General features: G+C 35.0%; 1 protein-coding gene across 1 annotated transcript; it reads right to left on the reverse strand.

The window, feature by feature from the left end:
* Positions 1–3,937: 3,937 nt before the first annotated feature.
* On the reverse strand, positions 3,938–9,444 carry LOC144446393 (testis-expressed protein 36-like). Its single transcript, XM_078136142.1, has 4 exons — positions 9,056–9,444; positions 8,414–8,560; positions 5,698–5,778; positions 3,938–4,376 (listed from the first exon to the last, which is right to left on the reverse strand). The coding sequence occupies exons 1-4, from the start codon at positions 9,104–9,106 to the stop codon at positions 4,035–4,037; spliced, it is 621 nt and encodes a 206-aa protein (XP_077992268.1). The 5' UTR covers positions 9,107–9,444; the 3' UTR covers positions 3,938–4,034.
* Positions 9,445–12,524: the final 3,080 nt, after the last annotated feature.

Here is a 12,524-nt window from a genome sequence, read left to right on the forward strand (position 1 = left end):
ACAGTCACATACAACAAATGCATTACAATGTATGTAAATCACTGCTTGCAGGAGACAGTCACATACAACAAATGCATTATAAATCACCGATTCCAGGAGACAGACAAGTGTAAGTAACAAATGCATTTTACAATGTACTTGTATTTTTGTATGTATGTAAATCAATGTTTGCAGGAGACAGTCACATGCATCAGCAGTATTACATGTACAATGTACATAAACCCCTTTGCGAGAGACAGTCACATGCAACAATTGTATCCCTTCTGCACAGTGTACTTTCTTTTGGTGTAAAATAAACTGTGTCTTATCTTAAAGAAAAATGTCAATTCTTTAAGCATGACTAAATGTATTTATATTTTATAAAAAGGCCTGGAGAGGACTGAGGCAATCCATTTGTGTAAATTAATGAACAATGTTTAAGAATTTCATAACTATATTAATGACAACTTCAAAGGCACCATATGTTTTGTAGGGAAAGAATTGAGGGGTAATTAAACATACAATACCATTTTTTTTTTCAATTCCACATAGTTTTATTATCACAATTATTTCAAGCAGTTACAAAAACATGATTCACAAATCAAACCTTTTTAAACAAACATTAGACCCAACACCTTACATAACACATAACCTATAAGAATATAGAAATATACCGTTACATTTTAAACCGACTTTTAAAGCATGTTGGGATTATCGTCAGCGTGGACGGAACCGGCGATCATTGTCGATATGGACGGAAATGGTGATCATAAAATATACTAAAACAGGTATTTGATAGAAGGCACAATGAAAGTTATGGACTACTTTGAGTTGTATTTTAATACTTGGCAAGAGGTCCATCTGAGAACATTTTCAAAAAAAGTATTTTCAAAATTCATTTAATTATACATAATACTTGAATTGTTGATGTACAAATGTATCATAATATCTAATTATCTTCTCCTGGTACAAATATGAGTGATAAAGTGAAGTCACTCGTCCTTAACTATGAATTCAGGTGTTCCTGACAATGAATACTGTAACACGTTCAAGTTCATCATGTTAAAGTAGCCATATGGATGAAAATTGGCTATTTATTTTGGATTTTTATTGATAAAACAACTCTACTATATTTTTTCTACTTGGAAATTTAAAGTGAAAGAACATGCACCAAGTCATTGTTTGTAACTCAATAAATTGCAAAACATTAAAAAATGTGTAAAATGTTTGTTATTGTACGTACAATAATAAAACACACTCTTTAGTTTTTGCAATGTATTAAGTTACAAACACAGATTTGTATGTTGTTCCACATAGTTTTTTCAAGTAGAAAAATACACTAAAGTTACCTTATAAATTAAAGAGCCAAAATAAAATACCCATTTCTCATCATTGTTGTCACTTAAAACTTGCACGTTTCAATTCTTGTTTTGAGTAAAGTTACAAAGTCGAATCACTTTATGTGATAAAACTCATATGAAAATGTAAAAGATTTTTCTTTTAAAATTTGAATGAATGAGCAATGCAAAAATTCTGTTGTCTTGAAGAGTAAAAATTTCATGAAATTTGTGCAAGGTGGCCTGCATCTTCACTGAGTTTCTTGTCAAAATGTAAAATCAGTAAAGAACTTATTTATAATTTCGGCCATGATACACACATCAACAGTGAAAGAAACCCGCATGAATTTAACTACATAAAATAACAACATTATGAATGTAGCTGCTCAAATCGATATAATTAGATAAAAACACACATTTACGTTTAAATCAGGAATACTTTCTCCAGAATACAAGTTATATGAACTATTGCATGCCTATGGATTGAGTGAAGAACTCAAGCCATGGCGTTTAATACACATGATTTAATATCAAAATGTAAACACTTTCAGACCTATAATTTATGATATTGATATCAACACCATATATGGGCCTGTTTTCTAGAGAACTTATAAACAACATCAATTTTTGGATCTCAGAATTCCAAACGTCTTCATTTTCCAGTACAAAAAAATTGAATCCCTCCCTGCATTCTGAAGTATATTAGCTATAACCTTGGTACTATAACAGCTAGTATTTTACTATGAAAATGAGAAGAAAAGTATATATTTTATTGCACAAACAAACATCACAGCAAATCTGCATAGAGTTGAGAACTGCCACACACTTTGGCATCAGGATTAAAGCATAACTTTTGATTAGTTATTAAATAGAAGGCACATTAAACATTGCATAACATGAAAATCCAATTTGTTTTCAGATAAAGGCACAGTTATATATCTCGGACCATGTCAACTACGTTTTCAGTACAAACTTGAAGTACATGACAGTCTGTGACTTTGCATCACAATGTAGACATTTACAGGACATATGCAATTATGAGTGATATGCCATTTATAATGGCACATTGAAAACAGCTCATTTGCTCATCTCAGGCTAACTGCCATTTCTACAAAATCAATGAATCAATGAATACCAAAAACTGCCAAGAGTTAGCCCAGAGACTAGCCTGAAAGATATGTTGTTGTTTCCACTTATTTTAATATGCTCCAGCCTACCTGGACGACTTCTGTCGTAGTAGCAAGTGGTTACATAAGTCGACCAATGACTGGATCTTTCAGACTACCCAGGGATTTGACTCAACATTTGTTTTGACTTTACAGACTAACAACATTGTAACGTCAGCGCCTCAACCAAGTTTCTGGCTATCAAAGACTTAAGTTGTATAAAAAATATTATTTCTAGTTCCTTGCATTGCATTAATCATGTATAATTATGCTCCTTAGTAACACAAGTCTTATGCTAGTGTGAGATACATCATGTCAGGATGCCTCCATTGGCCTTACTACCCCTGCTGACGGAACAACACAGCAACATGTATCTTACAGCCAAACACAAGTCATGATTGTGTAAAATACTATATTTGATGGTTTTGACATAATTCTTGTCATATCAATGGTGTGTAGTAGCTAAGAACATCATCTTTTTAGCAAAGTACTAGAAGACAAAATGTGTACTGTTTAGTTAACACTGTCATCAAATACCATATAATCTCTAAAAACGTTCCTCGTGAGTCAAAGTTTCCTTGCAACTCAAAGAAATTGTATACAAATTGCTACCTTGATTTATTCAATGACATAAAGAAACAAGTTTTGATTTGAAATTCTGAATAGCCAATACTGAACTGAAGATTATATGATGACAACAACAATTTGTTGGTCATGAATGTATGGATTCGTATATAAGTTGTAGTTGTGCCAAATCACTGTAGGATCTGGGGTATATCACAGAATCAACAATATAAAAAAACACAATTATTTAGTCTACAAGTATTGAATTGTATTATGCAACAATGCTGTCAAGGTTTTATCATTAAATTTTTGGCATTGTGATTCAATGTATGAAAGTATTGAGTTCAACGAGATCTCAGTTAATCTGTGCCTAAAAATCCTATCATATGTTCCAGTGCGGACTAGACTCTGAGTTTTATAAATCCTTGGCTTTTCTGTGCAGTTCCCATAACACATTCCAATCAACTAACAACAGCCCAACAACCATTATCCACTGCTAAATAAATGAGTACCAGACTGCCTGGCAGGGTATCATGGCTGTATTCAAATTGCCTTTGACAGTACAAGTGACTTCTAACAATAGAACCTACCAACACAATGGTTCAAAGAAAAACCAAGCATTGGATATAGTGCTAGGATTATTGTGGTCAGTGTTGTAAATGGAACTGTTCCTTTCAGCTGGCATTAATCGTCTTATTTCAGTTCGCATTCAAAAAACGTGATTGACTGAGAGCAGTCGGTGTTTATAAGCTTTACATTCTGTCACAATGCTTTGAAGACGTCTACTATCTCGTCTTAAGAAATCATAAAAAAAATGCTCCATGATTGAACCTTTAAAGATTTGTTTATTTGATCCTAGCAACAATGGTAATACCCCCCCCCCCCTTCCCACCTTGCTGTTTTCTGTAGGAACTGTACCTCAGAAATGATAAACATTTATATCTTAAAGTGCCACATTCCCATACTTTCATGAACGTTGCATTAAGTTTTACAGTACAAGTCTGGCAGTGCTTGCTTTGTATGAATACTTCCAAGGGTTGTGTTTCAAAAACGGTTCCTGTGAGGATGCAAGAACTTGGGTTGAAGTTTCATGAGGCACCTCTGGAGCTCTATACCAGTCTGACGTAGTTGTGTCTAATTTCTTAGGTCCGGGTTTGCCTTCTTCATGAATTTGAGGGAATCTTCTCCTCGTTGGAGGATTTTTACAATGTCTTTGTTGATATTCCCCTTTGTAATTTGTTTTTCCATAGAAATCTTTCTTTTCCCACGATACTAGGTCTTTTGAGAAGTGTTGTCTTTCGGTTGGGGGTAAAAGACGTTTACCAAGACCCTGAAAAAAGATACATGTAGATTAGTACATTAGTTTATAAATCTTCGGGGTTGGCGGATAAACAGTTAAAGTTCATAAATTTAGAAATACTGTTATACCAAAACTAGTCATCCCTGAAACTTAGAAACGGAGAAATAATAAAAGGCACAATAATATACATGTACAATTGATTTCATTTAGCTGGCTTTCTCACAGTTATAAGAACTTCAAATTTGAGATCTCAAAAAAATGGATGAATGGAAGTCTTGCCAAACAAGGTAATTTAACAAACACAATGATACATGTGAAGAAAAGAAGGGGAAAAAATTCATACTGAAAAAAGAATACTGCAAAAACACATCAATGTTCTTGCAAGAAAGGTGGGCAAGAAAAATTAAAAAGACAAACAAGCAGGGGGATATGCATTTGTACTAAGCCTTAGAAAACCGGTTGTAAAATACAGTATGTGATTTAGATGTGACCAATAATTTCATGCCAAACTGTTCCCTTTCATAACAACTTGAGCAGTAAATTGATGCTAAACAGCAGAAAAGTGTTCTAGTACACAATTTACTAATACAAGGCTAAGTCTTCTATTCATCCAAGGGTTAGAGAAGTCCTGGTGAAGTGTTCTCATGTAGACAATTCACCTAAAGGTTATAAATCAACCAGGCAAAGTGGGGGGCTTGATGACAAGGGGTCAAAGGTTATAGCTTGCATAGAAACATCACTATTGTTCATTTCAGACAAGGTTCACACAACAACCTGAATACCAGATGTGTTGATTTTTGTTCAAAAAAAAAGGTAATTTTACATGTCCATTGTGATTTGTAACTGAGTAAATTGCACTATGTGTCACACAACGCTGTAATATGTAAACCTACATAGCTGTGATATAAACAAATAGAAAAATCCAAATTGGCTTTTATCATTTTATCCATAGCTAGCCAAGACACTAGGTGTTAGAGTTACTATTTCAAAAAGCTGGTTTGGAGAGCTTTTTGAGATTGTTAAATACCATGGATGTAGTAGGAGAGATACATCCACGGTAACACATACCAAGACAAGTCTCTGGGCAAGCCCATCTACATTAATATGCTGGCAAAAACCTGTGACTCGACACACTAGCACTCTTTCTACCACCTCTAGCATAGTCACAGGTCCAGCAACATGGGACAGCATCAAATCAGTTCAAAATGAAGTTCAGGGGTACTATACAGTAATTTATCTACATATTAATTTCCTTTTTTTCATTTGAAATATCAAAAGTTCAACAGTGTGGATTTCATATTCATATAAACTTAATTAACTAGAATGGAAAAGATCAATACTGCAAACTTACGTGACCAAAATATACTCCATGGTCTTGAAATGAATGCCGGTTGTCATGGAGAGAGAATGGATTGGTTTCATTATAGGTTCCCTGTAGAGAAATATATAGACACAGAGTTGAAGTATATATGCAGACACACACACAGTCATTCCAAACCTGTCTATAATTCTAAGCTATACAATTTGATCACGGCAAAGCAGGAGAAGCGATTTGAATATTCCAAGAACAAAACATAGGTCAGGCCATTTCAGCATAAAATATGCAGGTGCGAAACTATGGAATAAAATACCAGTGCATATTAGGACTATACAATGCAGGTCAGAGTTTAAGTGGGAATGTCTACAGTCTGGTTGTTTCGGGATCTAGAGCTCATGTTTAATTTATTTTGTAATTTCAGTGTATTTCCATGTATCATCTACCACGTTAAATAGTCTTCATTGAAACAGGGCAAAATTAAATGATGAGTGTCATATGTTTTGTGAGGGGAGGACTCGATTAGTTGTGTAACAACTACTTCCACACCCTTTTCCCGAATAACACGTTTATGTACATATACATAAGGATATTTTGTTCTGTTCTGTATCAACTTTTTGTACGTGGGAATAAATAATTATTATTATTATTATTATTATTATTATAATTATCAAGCTGTGCTTCTAACTCAGGTTTTTGATACAGAATATATATCAATAAAATACCATTGTTAATGTATTGAAGAACTACAGATACATGTGCTACACTAGACTTGCTCAAGTCTTCAGAATACATGTATATATATATATATATATATATATATATATATATATATATATATATATATATATATATATATATATATATATATATATATATATATATATACGTATATAAACATTCTTTGTTATATATATATATATATATATATATATATATATATATATATATATATATATATATATGTATATAAACATTCTTTGTTGATATCATATAGATACTAAAATTCAAATTCACAAAAAAAATCTACACGAAGGAATCAATCTTATCATTTTCAAAATAAGTCATGCAAAATTCAAAATGCAATATAAAATACAAAATGACTGTACTACTAAGTGTATAGCTTTGAGATGTGATTGCATTCTGCACTTAGCAACTACTATAGTAATTGTTAATACTGTCAACTCATTGTAAATACCATTGTTCACTTCCAATGACTGTATAACAGGTAGTGTCAACATATAGAAACAATGTTAAATATTGGATTAGTGTGGACCATACAAATGGAATGTTAATGGAGGAGACAACCTTTATTATCAGCATCACATTTCAAATGCTTGTTTTCTACACTTTGGTATTCATAGTCAAAATACTTCATGGAGTAAAAGTCCCCCATAGTCAGCCACAGTAATTGTACAAGTATACATGACACACTTTTAGTATGTACAGCGACCTTGAACTGTCAACTCCGAAATTACACTTTGAGAAATTTAAGACCTAACACTTTCTACTCAACGATTCAATTGTTGCAATCAGGGGTTTCTATTCAGGTTAAATGACAAAGAAAACATAAGTGTATATTTGGTATTGTTGGTAGAGTAATAAAGATGGGAATTGCTCCCTTGCTCTTTTCTCTATTGTCATGCATACAACAGTCTTCTACTAGTGTTTCTATTGTTGAGGGGAATTGTGTGGTTGTCTGTGATTTGAGATTATCACATTGCACAGACAACAAGAATGATCCAGACTTAATCTATGTTTTTCCTAAGATTTCTGTATTGTTGGGGGGGGGGGGTGCCGGCACGATGGTGAAATTTAGACAATTTTTTCCAGTTGTATCATTATGTACAGTAAAGTTTATTTCAGGAGTGACTCAGTGCAGTAGAAACCTATCTCCATTTGTAATCTTTGTAAAATGATCCAATCAAAGGTCAAAACAAAAAGATGTATGAAAGTACGGTTGAACTTTTCAAACATTTTAAAAACGCAGACTCAATTCCCACAAAAGTTTATACCAAGGTATAATTTCATTCATTACGTTAGTATGGGAGAGCAGATTATAAATTTAACTTCTAGAGGTTGTGGTTAATTTTTTCCCCCTTTCTTTCTTTGTGTTGTTAAATATTAAACATAGAATAAAACAAACTATGACATAACTACTTCTGTTTACAATTGGCCATAATTAAATAATCAATTGAATCAAAGCAAAATATTTATGAATGTCAAGTAATCTGTTCAATTTATAATTATAATCACACACAGACTACTTAGAGCTTATCAATTACCTATTGATATTTCCCATGGCAACATCAACTACATGACATGTAGGTTAGACATAAAACTTACATGCAGTTCTCATTGTTGATAGTAACTTTTAGGGTCTTTTTGTGGTCACCTAGTTAAAACGACTTATCATTGTTAAAGTTTGATGGTCTGAAAGTCTAGAAATGCAAGTAATAAAAAATATCTTGAATGACACTTTCTCTGTGACAAGAGTTGTTTATAATCTCCCACTAGTATATAAACACTTTTTTCATTTGAATGTTTGAAGAATTCACAATCTCCTCCATTGACTCCAGTTGTATATGTTTTAAGAAAACTGTATCCAAAAGTTTATGTATAAATTTACTATAGCCTTATTGACTAATGTACTTTCCTGGTATCCAAATTTCTCAACTATACATACAACTTTAAAGTTCTAAACAAACACACCTGCTAAAGATTTTTACAATAGAATAAAATCTCGTATTACCTGAGACCAGTCATCAAATGGTTCAGGAGGTGGAGCAGGTCTTTGCCTCGCCGCTGTTTCGGATCTAAATCGAGTTGACAGCATTTCTCCTGTACTTGTACAGGTATTCCTGAAGAGTGGAGCTGAGTGGTAGCCCCGTGTATTGAACTGAAGGGAAAGGGGGACAAAAAAAGTCACGTTATAAAATTATAAGTCGAGTCACTGGAGAGATTAATTTCTGTCCAATGTCGATAATAGTCTTATGGCAAGAACTGTTACTACTCTAGCACCGATGATAAATTGTCATTGTTGTGAATGAATCAGAAATGAAAACAAATAATTATAAACAAACAATAACAATAACAACAAAAGGTAGTGATGGGTGTCGTGGGATCTAGCTACGGGTAGAACTAGAAGTATGATTATCAAATATGAAAGCAAATCTCTTGATTTTCGTTTTTCTTTTTATTTACGCATGTACAAACCCTGACCTGTTAACATGTAATTATTATGATTAAAATGAAGCTAGTATCTACATGATCTAGCCTCTATAGCTCTAGGCCTCTGCAGCGCTAATTAAAACATGTCACCCGACATTCGATTACAAAATACAACATGACACGATCAACTCGTTAATACATACATACATTGCAACGAACTTACCCATACACCATCCATTTCAGTGGACGGTACAAAACGTCTCCCTTTCGGCATGGTGAATTCTTCGAGATATTTTCTTCCTTTTATCAAATACCAATATTGTTTGTCGTAACGTAAGCAGACCAACGTATCAACGTTAATTTGAAGCACCGGAAATTAATTGAAGAACACCTGTTCTCTGAAACCCAGTGATCCGATAATTCTGTCCTCCCAACGCTCAAGTAGTAATAAACATATTTACGATAATTCAGGCTGTTTAGAGAAGAATTTGTCCCTTAAATTCTAGATTTCTTGGGATATCCACGAGCTAACAAAATGCTCAATACGTTGGGACGATGCTGTGTACTTTGTATTCAGGCGTAATCCGACAGGTTGTTGCAGTCATCGCTCACCAAGCACATGGGCCGTAGCACACACATATTTGTTTCGTAACATGACGAGTACTTAAAAGTAGTTCTACAGTTTCTCCTCAATATTACCTAAAATTTCAGCGTGCCTACACAATTATCGTGTAATCTTACTTGATACTATATATATGACAATATTTCACGCAAATATAACATATAAAAGTCAATATTTCACTTAACGCGGAACACTTGTTATTTCGAAACCTTTAGTAAAACGGCATGATTGTTGATAGGCGGTCTCCTCGGTAACGGCGAGGCGCCATCAACGGCGATGTCCATAAAAAGCGGTCCAGTTGCTGTACATGGTATTCTATTCATTCTTGACAATATTTACTGTGACTGATAATCACATATGTGGAGGGACTATGGTGTAATACATGTAATACATTTGAGATTACATTTCCTTTCTCATACAATATTAATATTTGGGCACTCATCAGTTAGACATACTAGACCGAGTATGCAGCTCAGTGATCCCTTTTTCAAAGAACACTGAAATAAACGAAATTAAAAATATTAATACCGTTTTCACTGAAATAAAACTGAAAATAATGAGTCAAAAATTACAACTTCTATACAAGAACTACTATAGCCAAATAACCATGCCCGTGGTTATAAAAGGGACATACACAGTCTGTAAGTAAACTGTGTGTTTTTGGTGATTAATAATTTTGTTTCATATTGAAGTTGTTCTATTAGTCCCAAAAACTAATTACTATGTGCAACCATTGCTAGCAATCGGGAGAGCTGTAGTCAGGAATTAGTATGCTGTGCGCATGATACCATCATGCATGGAATACAATGTATTTGTTTTGTCTCCCAAATTTCTCCCCCATCTCCCGTGAATTCTAAATCTCGGTCTAAAGAAGCAAATGTGAATAACGGTTTTACGTTTAGAGGCTGTTATATATGCACAGATGGTCTAGGGGGCTTGGAAAGTGAGAGTGTGCACGTGGTGTCTTTCGAAAAATGATGGTATCCTGTTATTTTTATACAACGTATCATCATGGAAGTACCACGTGTGGGTGGTACTTCCATGATGATACGTTGTATAAAAAAAGTAACAGAATACCATCATTTTTCGAAAGACACCACGTGCACACTCTCACTTTCCAAGCCCCTAGGCCCCAAGGCTGTGCATATATAACAGCCTCTAAACGTTCTAAACCGTGATTCACATTTGCTTCTTTAGACCGAGATTTAGAATTTACGGGAGATGGGGGAGAAATTTGGGAGCCAAAACAAATACATTGTATTCGTGATGCTAGTAAAGGTTCGTTGTTAAAAGCCTGATAGCCTCTGAAAGATGATCTGTGTGACTCTGAGCCAATTATCAATTTAAACCCCGCTAATTATGGATGTTAGAGGGCTCTTATTAACGTCTATGTGATATTGCACATTTGCAACATTCTTGAGTTCTGGGGGGGGGGGGGGGCTTGTAATATTTTGAGCGCTAAAGCCCCCCGGAGGGGGCTGCACAAATGTTTTGACTGACATATCCCCCATCCTAGACTGTAAGATACATGGTGCACGTTGTCCATCCCAATGAGGATTATGTGCGTGTAAGGGCTGTACCCGTACATATCGATATATTACCTAATTCCGTGTGGATATATATCGAATAAGCAAACAACGTTAAAATAGCTGAACCCTATCCCCCCCCCCCTTACACAGTACTGCTGGCTGATAGCGTGGCACGAACATATACCTGTATCTTACCATGGATGTATTAGGGACTCCCCTATAATATACACCCATGATCTTACAGACTATCCCCACCGTACCCAGTCCCGCTGTAAATTCTGACAACAGCCTCAGTGTAAATAATGAATGCTGCACGGTTGATGAACGTCTAAAATTGGACCTTATTATTAAACATCGCCATTTAGTATGTTTCTATCAATCCGTCAGATCACATACCCCATCCCATACCCTTCTCTCTCGATCCCTGGGCCCCATATTGTATACTTTCGTTTTGACTGTCTGCTATTTCATTACTTTCTGTTTCATTTGCCAACCGGTTGCCTCGAGTCTTCTAGCCCATACTTCCTGTCAATCACATACTTGTCGGTGTCAATATAGGAAAAATCACATCTACATATAAAACAATGTGATAGCCGTTGTAGCCAATGTACACGTACAACGAAAACAATAGTCTCTCCAAGGTTTACCCGACATCAGATCTGGCCAGGAACTTCCACAGGTGGTTTTGAGGTGTGAACGATGTCCTTTGTTCTCAAGACCTCTGCCAGTGGGTTTGGTGACAAAGAATCATGATAATTTGTGTGTGATGTGAAAGTGGTGTGAATATAATATTACTGGAGAAAAGAAGTGATTTCCCACAGATAATACATGATGAAACATATACATTCCATTGGGTTCCTTGAAATCCTAGACTAAGAATAGTTCTGTCACTTGCGTATTAACTTAATGTTATGGTTTAGTACAAAATACTGTCCAAGACTCATAGCCCACAAGTGACTGTGTCAAATAGTAGGGGCTATGGTCAAATACCAGTATACAAACTCTGGAGTTGTGTGGCGAGAGCAGAGTCCCTCTATAGATTATTAAAAGACTGAGCTGAGGGGCTAGGCTTTGAGATTCTATAAAGTACAGACATGTGTTTGGACGTCGTTGAGGGCGTAAACTTAAATTCATTGGTGCAAAAGGAGATGGTGGGAGCTCTGGAGCATAATACAGGTGAACGACTTTTCTTTAAGTTGTTCTTTGTAAAAGACTGTGGTTCGTATTTTAACATTCTGAGCCACCAAACATGATATTTCCTCCCGTTTATAAATGGATGTATTAATCATGCAAGTAACTCATCAAAATTAAAAGCTACATCAATAAAGTGATGATGATGATGATGATGATGATGATGATGATGATGATGATGATGATGATGATGATGGTGGTGGTGGTGGTGGTGGTGGTGGTGGTGGTGGTGGTGGTGGTGGTGGTGGTGGTGGTGGTGGTGGTGGTGGTGGTGGTGGTGGTGGTGGTGGTGGTGGTGATGATGATGATGATGATGATGATGATAATGAGGACACTTTTTACAAATGAAG

The sequence above is a fragment of the Glandiceps talaboti genome, chromosome 15 (assembly GCF_964340395.1).
Source record: "Glandiceps talaboti chromosome 15, keGlaTala1.1, whole genome shotgun sequence".
In the NCBI taxonomy this organism is placed as follows: domain Eukaryota; kingdom Metazoa; phylum Hemichordata; class Enteropneusta; family Spengelidae; genus Glandiceps; species Glandiceps talaboti.

Bases quoted from the DNA above. Each gene is read 5' to 3' on its own strand.
- LOC144446393 (XM_078136142.1), bottom strand. From the start codon at position 9,106: ATGCCGAAAGGGAGACGTTTTGTACCGTCCACTGAAATGGATGGTGTA. The intron at 8,561-9,055 runs GTAAGTTCGTTG...CTTTCCCTTCAG, and splicing joins CTGAAATGGATGGTGTATGG to TTCAATACACGGGGCTACCA. The intron at 5,779-8,413 runs GTAATACGAGAT...ATTTCTCTACAG, and splicing joins CATTTGATGACTGGTCTCAG to GGAACCTATAATGAAACCAA.